The sequence below is a fragment of the Siphateles boraxobius genome, unplaced genomic scaffold, assembly GCF_051911475.1.
Source record: "Siphateles boraxobius isolate OS27281-9 unplaced genomic scaffold, OSU_SipBor_1 9, whole genome shotgun sequence".
Taxonomy (NCBI): domain Eukaryota; kingdom Metazoa; phylum Chordata; class Actinopteri; order Cypriniformes; family Leuciscidae; genus Siphateles; species Siphateles boraxobius.
The window spans coordinates 14,495,720-14,510,008 of NW_027509219.1; the positions used below are offsets into that span (position 1 = coordinate 14,495,720).

At 36.4% G+C, this 14,289-nt stretch overlaps 1 protein-coding gene across 1 annotated transcript in view; it reads right to left on the minus strand.

Annotated features, from left to right (window-relative positions):
- Positions 1–13,339, minus strand: part of dok2 (docking protein 2) — a 31,672-nt gene extending 18,333 nt beyond the window's left edge. The window contains exons 1-4 of the mRNA XM_077224512.1: positions 13,163–13,339; positions 11,050–11,181; positions 10,305–10,472; positions 3,741–3,843 (exon numbers count right to left, since the gene is read on the minus strand). Of these exons, the coding sequence (XP_077080627.1) occupies positions 3,741–3,843; positions 10,305–10,472; positions 11,050–11,181; positions 13,163–13,267 (508 nt within the window). The 5' untranslated portion in view covers positions 13,268–13,339. The remainder of the gene's footprint in view (positions 1–3,740; positions 3,844–10,304; positions 10,473–11,049; positions 11,182–13,162) is intronic.
- Positions 13,340–14,289: the final 950 nt, after the last annotated feature.

A 14,289-nucleotide genomic window follows, 5' to 3' on the forward strand; every position in this document is an offset into this window, starting at 1 on the left:
CTGTTCCTGATGAGCCTACCACGCTACCACTTGGGTTTCTCAAGGATGTTAACTTAACTTTACTTCCATGGTCAAAGTGGATATGTTTAAGTTGTGCGTCAATGATACTATGTAAGTAATTTACTGAGTGTTTCTATCGGATGTCAAATACTATGAATAATCAAACCATCGTGAGTTTGTTTGTCTGAGGTGACGACGATCTTAGATTCTAGCCTAAGATGTTCATTTAACATGGATATATTCCAAATATACTTGAGTTCAGAATAATAACGATCACTGATTAATGCTTTACTGTGTATAAATGTATGTTTAAACACTGTATAGATCCGTTCTGTGATTATATAGATTTGTTAGCTTATTGTGTAATGACTGAGCAAAGACATTTCGGATAATTCCGTTTATGAGCGCTATGCGCCACCTAGTGGTAAAAATCGCTATTACATTGTATAATGTTATGTTCATAATAGAATGATATTGGGATAAATGCCAGCTGTTATTAATGATAATGGAAATGTTTGATATTATCTAATTACTGTTATTCACTGTTTCAGACCACACAACATACTACCTCAATACTGCTACGTCTACATGTTAAAACTGTTGCTAAAGACATTACTAAACTGGCTTAAACCTGTATATCACTCAAGCTGATGGTCCTATGGGGGGTTAATGCTAAAGCTCTTTATGTCATTAATTATGGTGCAATAACCCCCATAAGGAACCATACCCCCAAAGATAAATTGTGTTCAATAAACTCAAGTAACTTGCCAAAGTGAATGCGTCAATATATTGAATCTGAGATTTAAGAAATAAATTGGCGTAGTCAAGTTGTGATGGTAAACCACGTTCTTTTCTGAGTTCAATTTACTGTTTTTGAATCTGGCATGTGGTTTAAGATACTATGAGATCTGCTACTATTTGATGTGGTTTACAGTTCTTTTAGTCTAACTTATTAATAATTTTAATTGATTTCATTAATAGGTCAATTGTGTTTGTTGTAAAAATGGTGAATCCTGACATAAACATTTGTGTGTACTGTACATAAAGCTGTAGTTTTACAGTTCCCTTCTTCATGCTTCATTCCTTGTGCACCCCATTTACCCTGCTGTCGCTTGACAGAACAAGGCCTTCCGATATTTAAAATGGAACAGATAGATTTGATAACCGATCTGAATCTGAAACTCCCCCAAGCCCTATATATATTCCTAAAGAGGAAAAAGCAACAGAACACTGAAGCTCAGACAGACATAGGGATAATTTATATAATGTAAGCCCTATTTCTGAATGCGGCCACATAGTAACATAATCACCCATGCTTAAACAGTCAGGGTTGTATTTAAATGCCGATGAAATTTGACTTGCTGGGTCAGATTGCCTGGCACCTGCGCTGCATCAGTAATGCGTGTTTTTGCACTTCCACTTCCCCTCTTGACTGTCATCTTGCTGAGAGCCACAATATGAAACATGTCCACTGAGGACTTTTATCTGTCTTTTCTGTCTTTGGGGATGTGTTTTGGTTATTTTGTTTGTATGCATTTGTCTGTTGGTCTCTTTTTCAATTTGCTCAATTTAATTGAACAGTTGGAAGAAGAAACAAGTAGCACGACAGAAGAAAACGCAGACAGTTTAATGGAGTTTAAATTCAAGTTCATTCTCATGCTACTTTAGCTGGAGCATTATATATATATATATATATATATATATATATATTTTTTTTTTTTTTTTTTTTTTTTTTTTTTTTTTTTTTTAATGGTAACGCTTTAGATTACAGCCCACAAAGTACTGTGTAGTTAAAACGTTTTTACAGTGTAACTTTCGGTAGTTATGATGTACCTTTATGGTACTTGCATCTTAGTATAAGGGAACAATATGTAAAGTTTTGGGAATAAAGGGGTAACAACCAGGAGAATTAACAAATTATTTATACTGTAAGTATTTAAGTATTTGGAAGCAATTTAGCAAGAACATACACTGTGTACCTTTTTGTAATAATAGTGTACCAATACATACGCTTTTAAAAAAATTACAGGGTACATATCTGTGCATTTATACAGTAATTATTTTTAACAAAAGTGCACTGAAAACTAAAACTATTGCAACTTTTGCTTAAATACTGGGGAAATACGAGTCTATTTCCCCGGTATTTAAAAAAAAAATTTGCAATAGTTTTATTTACTTGCCTTGAAACATGTCAGCCCAAACTAAAACATCTGCACTTTTGCTATCAATAAATAAATAAATTACTGTATAAATGCACGGATATGTACCTGTAATTTTTAAAAAGCCATACAGTATGTATTGGTACACTATTATTTAAAAAAACGGTATACAGTGTATGTTCTCACTTAATTGCTCCCAAATGTAAGATTGTTGTAGGTCCTATCATAATTGTAGAATAAGTACCCCTTGGTTCTAAAATACTTACAGTATGAATAGTTTGTTAATTATCCTGGTTGTTACCCCTTTAATCCCAAAATGTTACATATTGATCCCTTATACTTACTTGTAAGTAGTTTATAGGTACACTATAATTACCAAAAGTTACGCTGTAAATTTGTCTTAATTATGCAGTACTTTCCAGGCTGTAAAGCAATACCAAAAAAATAGGCAGCTACTGTTTTCAACATTGGTATTAATGAGAAATGTTTCTTGAGCAGCAAATCAGAATATTAGAATGATTTCTGAAGGATTGTGTGACACTGAAGACTGGAGTATTAATGCTAAAAAATCAGCTTTGCCATCACAGGAATAAGTCACATTTTAAAATATATTCCAATAAAATCTGTTGTTTTAAATTTTTATAATATTTCACAATATTACTGTTTTTCTGTATTTTTGGATCAAATAAGAAGCCTTAGTACATAAAAGATTTTTTTTTTATTAAAAACTCTTAACAGCCCCAAACTTTTTGTTTATATAAACATATATTTGTTTAAATTTGGAACTCACTGTATTTACTGTACATGGTTACATCCTCAAACATTGCAACATTTAAAAAAGGATTATAGTTTGATTGAGAACATCAGCTGATTCTGAATCAGACACAGCTTTGACGTATTAAGGAGAAAATATGCACAGTCACAATGAGACACAAACAATGAGGAAAAGTGCTGTTGTTTTGTGTAACTGCAAATTAGCCAAAATAATGTTCTAAATGACACAGAAGACTAAACTAACCATACAAAACAGCACTTACCCATTAATGAAGAAATAAAAATAAAAACGGATGTAAAGGAAGTCAAATAGAGTACTGAACCATTTTTGAGAACAGCAGGATATTGCACATTTACAAAGATAGGTGGTCAATCTGCAAAACAAGGCGGACACTTGTGTTTCTTTCCACCACAAGTGAACAAAGATGAGCCAAAACTTTCCACTACGTAATAGAGGAATGAAGAAGTTATCTATAGGTTCACGATGTTCACAGCACAAAATAATCTAGAGGTGTCAGACAAGCCAATCTTATAAGCATGTCAGATGTGTAGAAAAGATGCACCTAATCGGTTAGAAATGACCTCTGTTCCTGCCATGAGATTGACTTTCTGCATGTCTTTCTCACAGAAACTCTCAGATGTGCTGGCAGTGTGACCTTTTCAAGGTACTTTACCAGCTCATCCATCAGAGCAGTGCCACATGCAACTCCTTTGGTGACTTTAGTAGTGTGTGCGTTCATAAAATTAGTAAACAAAATAATTCCAAAACAACTATTGTGTTTTTGTACATTCTGTACACTTTCTTACCAGTTTCTCTGCTGCAGTAGAGGGTGTTGTCCGCCATTGTTACATCATCGAATTCACCATGTAAACTGTTTCCTCTCACTGCTCCTCTCTCTGTCCAGCTCATCTATAATGAACACAAATATACGTCAGTTTATAACCGGTATCACAAAGAAATTATACGTTTATAGCAATGATTAATAGTTTGATTAGTCTTTGGTAGGAAATTGTCCCCCTGTTTCACAGACAAGGCTTAAAGGGTTAGTTCACCCAAAAATGAAAATTAAGTCATTAATTACTCACCCCCATGCTGTACCAACCCCGTAAGACCTTCGTTCATCTTCGGAACACAAATGAAGATATTTTTGATTAAATCTGAGAGGTGGATCACTGCTACATAGGCTGCCAGAGGGAATGAAACTTGACGGCCCAGAAAGTCATTAAAGAACATGTTTAAATATTCCATGTGCCTACAGTGGCTCAACTATAAGTTTATCAAGCGACGAGAATACTTTTTTTCCGGAAAAAAAAAAACATAAATAACGACTTTATTCGACTATTCCTTTTCTTCCTTGTGGGCCTGAGACGAGAGTTCAAGAGATTTCCACGACGCATGCGCGAGAACTGAACAAGAAGTATTAGAAGAAGAACGTCCTCTTCTCAGTTCTCGCGCATGCGTCGTGGAAATCTCTTGAACTCTCGTCTCAGGCCCACAAGGAAGAAAAGGAATAGTCGAATAAAGTCGTTATTTATGTTGTTTTTTTTCGGAAAAAAAGTATTCTCGTCGCTTGATAAACTTATAGTTGAGCCACTGTAGGCACATGGAATATTTAAACATGTTCTTTAATGACTTTCTGGGCCGTCAAGTTTCATTCCCTCTGGCAGCCTATGTAGCAGTGATCCACCTCTCAGATTTAATCAAAAATATCTTCATTTGTGTTTCGAAGATGAACGAAGGTCTTACGGGGTTGGTACAGCATGGGGGTGAGTAATTAATGACTTAATTTTCATTTTTGGGTGAACTAACCCTTTAAGTCTAGTCCCAGACTAAAATGCATGTCTGTTTTAACTGAAAGAAACTTGCACTGACATATCTGAAAATATGTCACTGCCATTGTTTTGTTTCAATATGCACACCGGTAATGTTTTTTTTTTCTTAGGCACGTTTATAAAAGCTATACTTAAATGTCCTAATTGAACTAAGGCCTAATCCTGGTTTAGTGTAAGCCCTGTCTGTGAAACCAGCCCTTAATGTTTGCATCATTTGTACCTGGTTATTAGTGTTATATCCAAAAACACAGAAAAGAAGAATTGGCTACTATGGTGACTTGCTTGTTCGGACAAATATATTTTGCATATAAAGTACAGTATGTCTTTTTGTCTAGGGGATTTTGGTGTAGAATGACAGATCTGCTCCAGTGTTATCATTCACTAAAAATAAATCTATTGAAAGCATTTTTGTTAAAGGCAGAGTAGGTAAGTTTATTCAAAACAGTCACTTATTCAAAACAATAACAAAGACGTAGCTATTTTTTCACACTGTTAGCCCTCTATCTGCAAGTGTCATATATGTGGTACGTGCTATGGAAATTCTCTTTACACTTCTTTATTTTTGCATTTGCTGAAATGCACTTTAACTTCACCACATGAGATTTGGACAAATGGCCTTTGTTGAGGAACCACATTGTGAGCCAAGAAACACTCTCCAAACTGTGCCAAAGTGATCATATTATGTTGCACAACAGAAACCTTCACAGCATAAAGCCGTATTAATTTCCCCAAATGCATTACATCAAGCGCTTCTATTCCACACAGCGTTCCTCATTTAATAGGCACAACACACCTTTTAGTGTTGGCTTTCTGTAGCACCTCTTCAGATTCAAATTCTGAAAAATAGCAGCCTTTTTTATGAAAAGCTAAGAAGCTGGAGGAAACTGAGACATCATACATAATCTCAACATTCCCATTAGTTTATTTCAATATTGGTCAAAACATAATACAGGGCTGTATCTGAAATCGCCCCCTGTACCCTCATATAGGGCATTATTCGAGGGGACATCTATTTGTAGTGGTGTCCGAAACCATAATGGACGTTATTGACTGCACTCACTTACATTGCACCGCAATAACGAATGTACAGCCAATATACACTCAACGACCGCCCGAATTCATTCAACATATGAATGAAGGAAATGTGAACATAAGTTAACTAACCTAAGAAAAAGAGGTTTTTAATGGGATGGCGGACAGGGGTGTGAGTAAAATAATAGATGCCACAGCCACGTTTAAGTCTGGACCCACTTCGGCTTTTATACCATTGATGGGACAAACAAAATCGACAAAAAGTATGTGATATACAAGAACTGCCTGATAACAGTAAAATCCACAGGTAATACCACGAACATGCAAAGCCACTTGCAACGCTGGATGACTTGTGTTGCTAAATGGAATGCAATTGATTTTAAAATATATTGTATGGTGGAGAAAATGATGTATTACTGTTACTACAAATAAAGCACTTTCTGATTGTGTTAGCCAATTGACAAAATATCATTGTCTGTGGCATGGTACACAAACATAGTACTTGCAGTAAATCAAGAAAATAGTAGATTCAAACAATAAGACTAACCGTGTTGAGCTATATAACAATGATTATAGTTTTCTGTCGATAAAGGTATCCAAACTGACCGCCCGAATTCACTCCCTCGTTTTCATTCACTGCTTCAAGGGAACTGTATTAGTGGACTAATGTAGGGAATAGAGATTGAGGGCTTAGGGGCCATTGTCTCGGGTTGTTGGTAACATAGACATTTAATCAGTATCACAGACAAAACACCAGTCCTAATTAATATATAGAATTATTGTGACAATTCTCTAAAAAAAGTTTAACTAGCATATACTGGTTTTCTGTCTGTTAATACTGATTAATTGTCCATTTTACCAACAAGCCAAGACCAGTATTGTAATTTGACCCATATACTTAAATTCATATCTGACTGATCTGTCTAACAAGCATCACTATTATTGTTTCCCAGGCTAGGGATTTGAACAAACCTCTAAGGGTGCTTTCACACCTGCCATATAGTTCGAAACAGGGCATGGTTAACGTAAAAAACAGGTAATGTCAAGTGGACTCGGGAGCGCACCGGGTTCCCGAAACCAAGACTATATTACCTGTAGGAGTTCGGTTCCACTGGAACTGTGTTGCGTTTGCATGAATGTGAAAGCACTCGGACTCGGGTGCATCCTTGTTCAGGGAGTAAAGTGTAACAATGTTCAAGGCTCTGGCAAGGAGACGGGAACCGGCGAACGGTCAACATAAAGTTTAATCATAAAATAAACAAACAACAAAACGAAAGTAAAGCGGCAGCCCCTCATGGACGACAGCTGCATCAATGAAAACTTAAACACTAACATAAATGTCACAGGCCTGGTCCTCTCTCATCCTTCACTGTCATCACTCCTCGTTTTATCCTTCCGGAGCTCCTCCGTGGGACTCGAGTCCGGTGTGGGGCTCATTAGCACTCACGTCGCCGGCTTCGCTCCATTCCCATGGCTCTCAGCCTGCTTGCCACATCAAGTAAGCAATTCTGCTTCCTGTTTTCTGCATGCAGGAACTGAATTTGAGTTTCTCGGTTCTCAGTTCAATTCTGAATGGTGTACAATTCTTGCTGGACAACAATATCTGAAAATTTTTTCCATAGTCTACAGGAGGAAAACCAGCCATATCTAGGGTTGCAAAACATCATTGCAACCACTCAGAACCTCTCTAGCAACCACTCTAGCATCTCTCACATTTACATCAGGTTTCCATTTAAGGTGTTTATTACACGGCTCTGTACTTGATTCTGATTGGTCAATACCGCCATCCAGTGGAAAGTTATTCCCAGATAACAACCGCTCAAAGCAGATAATGCAGGCTCTTCCGGGTTCTGAAGTCAGCAGTGCTATACGCCTGCTAGGAACGGTTTTTCTTCATGGAAGTTTTGCATTGGGTTTAGCTAATAGAATATTAAGATTCAGTCAAATCTATATTTTGTATACAGTTATTTACAGTTTTTTACAATTGCTATGACAGATTTTTCAATACTTTAAACAATTTTCCAAAACTCTTAACACAGTTAGCACTACATCCGTCTGTGTAAGCTATACTATTAACACATTTCTTGTTGCTATAACACAAAATTCATACAATTAACACAAATTTTAAATGCTTGAACTTCTTTTACACACAAGCTCAAACAAGACCAAAACAATGGATTTTTACTGCCAAATTTACCAATGCTTTAACACTGTATGTCAGAACAGATAACACCATGTTCTAAACCTAACCTTACATCAAGGTAAACAGCTGTTTATATTGTGAATTGAAACACAAATATATCCCCTGTATTTTATTCTATTCTAAACAGCTGATTGAATTACGCAAATATGGGACAATGTGGCATTTCACAATTCCAGTACAGTCACAGCCTGGTTTGATGCCATCAGAGGATGATGTCCCTATTCCTTGCCCATTACTCCCCTTTCCCTTTCTTAGCCTGGAAGTTTTTTGACCATCGTCCACAGGACCAAATGTCCCTCCTAGATGCAATGGATGCTGCATGCCAAGACATCCCAGCTGAACACTACCAGGGAAATTTGATATGGAATGCCAAATGATTCTTCCCAAGAAGCCTTGCCAGAGAAGTGTGTGATGTGGATGAGAACATGTGACCAAATGGAGAAGACCGAGATGATTAGAAGATGGCTTTCTCTGTTTGTATATTTTGTATTTTCACATACAGTAATACTGTAAATGGCAGTTATTGCATATTTTTGTTATCTTGCAGAAATGTCCTGTTACAAATAAAGCCTTTACTGCAACAATTCTGTCTCTGTCTTCTTTTTTTCATAAACTGTACATTCTATACTGCTACTCAGAGAAGGGTCATTCATTTTTTGTATTGAATTTCTACAGCAAAGGAAACAAAATGCACACATTTGCTAAACCCAAACAAAACAAAACAAAACTGTACAGAGGCTTCAAAAGAAACTGCAGTGCAAAACAATCTGTAAACAATACAATATACAGTCTATTGTATAAGGGCAGACCTGACATACTGTATATAAAATAATGCAGTTTCTGTAATTCCATCTCATGTTAGTGTTTTTATGACATTGTGCTATGATTGACTAAAATGTCCCTGTTGGAAGAGATCATGTGTTAGTGTTTTGGTAGACATAGTGTATTGTGTTAGTGTATTATTGTTTTTTGAAAATTAGTGTTGGAGTTTAGTTTACAGTGTGTGATTTTGAGCATGAAAATAACCGTTTTGCCAATTGTGTGTTGTAGGTGTGTTGGTGCGTTAAGAGTTTAGGAAATGTGTTAAAAGTATTGAAAAAATTGTCATAGCGATTGTAAAAAACTGTAATTATGCCATCCAGTATCGTGGACTCACTCTCTCTCTTGTTTCATAAAAAACACAGCAGATGCCATTTTGTGATTATTGACATGTATACTGTTGGATTATAACATACAAACAGGTACGATTTTAAAACAGTTTAATCTGAAATCATTATCTATTATGTCCATAATTAATTATGTGGCGAAATGCTGTGTAATAAGTGGTATAACTGTAAACCGTATCTCTTGAATGTCCGTCTAGTTTGAACTTGCCGCGCTGCAACTGCTCTCTCCGCGAAGATTTGCGTTTAAAGAGCAAATAAAATATTTAAACTCAGATCAATATTTCGTGTTTAATTATTTACTTATGTGGCAAGTAGCCATGTATGTACATCCAGCCGGTTGTTCTCTTAAAATAAACCCCATTCAGGCTGAACAGGCCTCCTCATCATCCTGTCGGGGGTTTATTTTTTAGAGAACAACCGGCTGGATGACCAAATTTACTTCTTTGTTCATGTAATGACATGAAGCATTTACTCTGACTCATGGCTAGAGCAAAGTTCTGCATGTTGCAACTATCCGATGAGAGCTTATGTACCTCTAGCACCCATTAAGTCAATGTTACTGGGCATGCACTTCCTTCATTTGAACTAAAACCGTCACCCACAGCACAAATATGTGGTACAATGAGATATGAAAATAACTTCCCTTCTTAAATATAGAAAAAACACATCCGACAAAACTTATGGGAAACAGTTGTTCTTCTTTGCACAAGCATTAACTTGCAGCATGAGGAGCACTGCGAGTCACAAGTTTCTGATCAGCTTTGAAGGGCTTTTACATTTGCTGATGTGGGAAAAAAAAAACCCTGGCAAGTGGCAAGCCACTGTAATTTGAATCCTTGCGTCTGCAGAAATTTTAGCGTTAGGAGCTGACAAGCTTTTAGCAGTAACAATCTCTTTAGCCTTGGCAGAAGGCAGAAGTTAGACATACAATGTCTATGATTACACTGCCATGCAACAAGAGTTTGAGTACAACTGTGGTTACAAAGCCAGGAACAAAAGCGAGGACAAAACCTGGAAACTTTGATATAACCGCTCAACACTGTTGCAATCAGGTGTTAAATGAGCCGTTACACCAATATTCTATGACAGGAAAACTGGAAAGAGACAATCGCACAATTTAAATTCAGTGATAAATACCGGAAAGGCGATTTCACACAGTTTCTGGATCCAATCCTCCAGTTCAGCTGTCTCAACGGCGAAAACAAATGTCTTTTCAGTTGTCTCAACCAAAAAGGGTCCACAATCCCGTGGACAGCCTTCGACATCAGCCTCCGAAACACGAATGCAGTCGGTCATTTTTATCACCTGTAAAAAAACAACGTGAAAGAATTCAGGAATTGAGGTTAAAATGTTTTTGATATGTTGTCCAACAAGTGTGTGTGTGGGGGGGGAGGGCTTATAGACTCAATATGCCTTCTGACTGCTTAAAAAAACTTGACAAGGCGAATCTGCTTCATACACATCAGGACAATTTAAATAAGCTCCGGATTTGCCATTTGGGTGGGCGTTTTGATGTGTGAGCATTTTATTTTACTTTTTTTTTTTTTTCAGAAATAATCATCATCCAAATGCTTTAATTTCAAAAGATAGCATTTTTTGACAATGTGACATTTGACAACCCTTTTTTGGGAGATGGGATTTTGTGGTATTTTTTATTTGTCATATTTCATAGCAGAAACAGGAACAGATGTGATGGTACTTCCTGCAAATTGTTTGTACAGTACATGTCCACCCACACACAAGGCATGTGCATGACCCCTCACAGAGTTTGATTGTTTGTGTTCCGTGGAACATCAAGGAATTGCTCTCACTCTCAGATTCACCACATCTTATTTATATACGCAGTACAGGGAAAATCTAAGCTACACGGTTTGTTGTTCACCTTTTTGTTTTCCTGTTTGCGGTTGGCTTTCTCCAGTGTGCTGCCAGTTCCATCTTTGCACTCAAAGAACTCAAGGCGAGAGATAGAGCAGGAGCTCTCACGGTACAACACGGACCAAACCTTTCGCCATTTCTGAAAGAGAAATAAGATAAATGGAAAGTGATGTAAACTGTGACACTTTTACTAACATTGTCCTGTAGGCATGAAGAAATAAGGTATAAAACTAATGGACCTTATTATATTTCAGTATGTCTACTATCAACCACCTTTAGAAGAAAGCCTCTAACATATTAGAGACATAAAAATATGACTTGTAGAAACTTGTCCCGCATTTAAATGAGTAAGCTGAGTAATTTAAATGAATAAGCTCTTGGCAAAAATAATGCACAGCTAGGGTGACACATCTTACCCACTGACACACTTTGTCCCATGCTTCCCCATAGTAAACCGAATATAGTTTTAATGTTGGTGTTTCAAAGTATAACCAATATTTTTGCAATTTAGCTTGTTTTTGACCTTTGGGAGTGAAATTGGAAGTGGTTAAACGCACATAAAAATACCCCAAGTGCTTCCTACAATAATGACCAGTATTGTCTTTATTGGAAAAGACCAATAAAGATGTTTTAACTTAAAAGCAAACAGTCAAACTAAGTCCAAAGGTTAAATATGAAAACATGTCAATGTAGAATACTGAAAAAGATGATAATTTGTTACTGCTTTAACATTGGTCCAAGTGCCTTGGCACGGTTGTATCACAAGTGTATCAATTGATAGCATTTAAAGTGTGAGATTCCTCATTCAGGAAATGCCCATAATGAGACAAATTGTTCAGAGAATCTCTGTGGTACGGACATTACCAACCATTTCAGAGAAATGCATGGCCTCAAACAACAGTTAATCTATTACAGATGCAACATTCTCCTTGTGGTTTCCTAAAGAGACAGCCCTGATCCTATTGCTAACATTAGCTCACTTTAATGGACTCCAGCAGGCCATAATTCTCTATTGTAGTCCCATATGGCGGAACTAACAATATTATCAGTGGCATCAATCAAAATGAAGTGAAAATGGTTTAAGATGAGAATATGAACTTTTTTAAGTGGATCATGTTCACAGTTCAGGAAGTTGTTCATGACATTGCCAGTGAGCTTAATATAATTCATAAATTCCTCTTTAATTGTAATTGCTCTAAAGATATGGCATATTTGCCGACAAACGTGTGGTTCAAATTAGGCAAAGAGAAAGCAGCTAATTGAAATTTATAAGCCCATCAAGCTCAACAAATGTACAATACAGAACTACAATACAGACATATTTATGTTTTTCATTTGATTGACTTTGGAATTGGAATAGAATTTCTGGCACACTAAACCATAACACGTATATAGTAAGAACACATACGTTTGTACCCTTATGAAGACGTGAATGTCTGATCTCCAAATCTGCATCAGTCCATGACAAGTCTTCAGTATTGGATATTAATGAAAATAACAACCAATTTAATATGTTCGCCGGGGTTTAAAAAAGAAAAGTAATTGAAAATAGCATTATGAGCGGATCTACATGCTTTCATTGCACTACTACTCAACATCAAGAGTACATTACTGGTTCCTTTCCATGAGGCCTTGATGTTTGGGTAGGTAACCAAATTTGCACACATATCACCAACGTTTTGTTACTATTATTATTTTATATTTTATTCTTTCATCTACTGGTTTGCAATATGAACAGCGGCTCTGCAATTTTACAAACAATCGCATACAAAATTGTGGGTGTTATACAGGAAATAAAGAACGGGTAACTGTCCAGGAGTATTTTGCAACAGAAAGTTCTTCGATTTGAATATAATTTAAAAGTAGACAAGCATCCAACTAAAGGGTTTATGCAATATTCATTGGTTTCATGATTTAGTGGTAATTTATGTAATGGAGCAGCTACATCCTGCACGCAGGCCAGTTGATTTAAGCCTTTTTAGTACAGCCTTCATTTTGTGCTATATGACAATAGTTACAGACAGACCATTACTGTTCTCAAAAACATCCATGCTGAAAGAACACGTTTTTTGATTTCCCCAACTCGAAGCCCCTGGTAAGTAAAGCTTGTTCTGTCTTACCTTCCCAAACCGCTGCTGTTGTAGATACAGCATCCCCTTCTTTCTAATGTCCTCCTCCATTTCTCTCGGTCTTGTCTCCGACCCAGCTCCTAGAGACGGTCTCATCTAGTGTATCAAACTTCTTCTGCTGAACTTGCTTGTGACGCAAACAGCATCTCCAAGTTCCGCCATATCTACTTCCTGTATAGCCCAGAAGAGTTTACACTTCTTTGCAGAGCTGTGCAAGTGCCTCAGTGTGTGTCGAAGCCACAATGATTACTCAAGATCACACGTTTCCTCATGTTGTACCCAGATGAAAGGAAACAATAAAGTATTTAAATTTGAAAACATTTTAAATGTTTATTTATTTTATAATGTTTATTGCAAATTCTATCATTTACATTTTTTTTAGGTTAATTACACGAGGTCTGAGGATTTCTGTATTATTGTCATTAAAATTGAATCAGTAAATTGTTATGCATTTATAAAGTATTCATCAAGCAGGTATATAAGTACTGTGATTGATTTATATTTGTCACATAAGAGCTATTTTAAGATCTAAGGTCTTATTTCGTCAGGGTTTGATGTCAACTGCACAACTTCCTTTTCCATTGCTGTCAAGTTTCCACCACACACACACACACACACACACACACACACACACACACACACACACACACACACACACACACACACACACACACACACACAACTTACCAGCCAGAGGGGTGCTTGCTGACCACTGTGTGCTGCTCACCAGTTTTAATCGTCATAAATAATTTATTTAATTTAATGAACACAATAACTAGATAATATTTAGCATATGTGCATTTATTGTAGTGTGAGTTATGAGTTTCTGTAAAGCTGCTTTAAAAGAAAAAAAATACTGAAAAACACTTTAATGTGCATTTGTAGGTTACACTATAAAGGCCTTTGATATAAAACGTATTTAATGAAATGTTTTTAATCATAATGAAACGACACAATGCCAGTACTCTCCATTACGCCTCTGTCTTTTGGCCTGCAACATTAATGAAACACAGCTGTCATATTAACAAACCCCTTTTCTCAAGGGATGTTTGTATTTAGTTGACCAAAAATCAAACCAATTTCTATAAAGAAAAAGATATTCAGAAATTGTGTAAAGA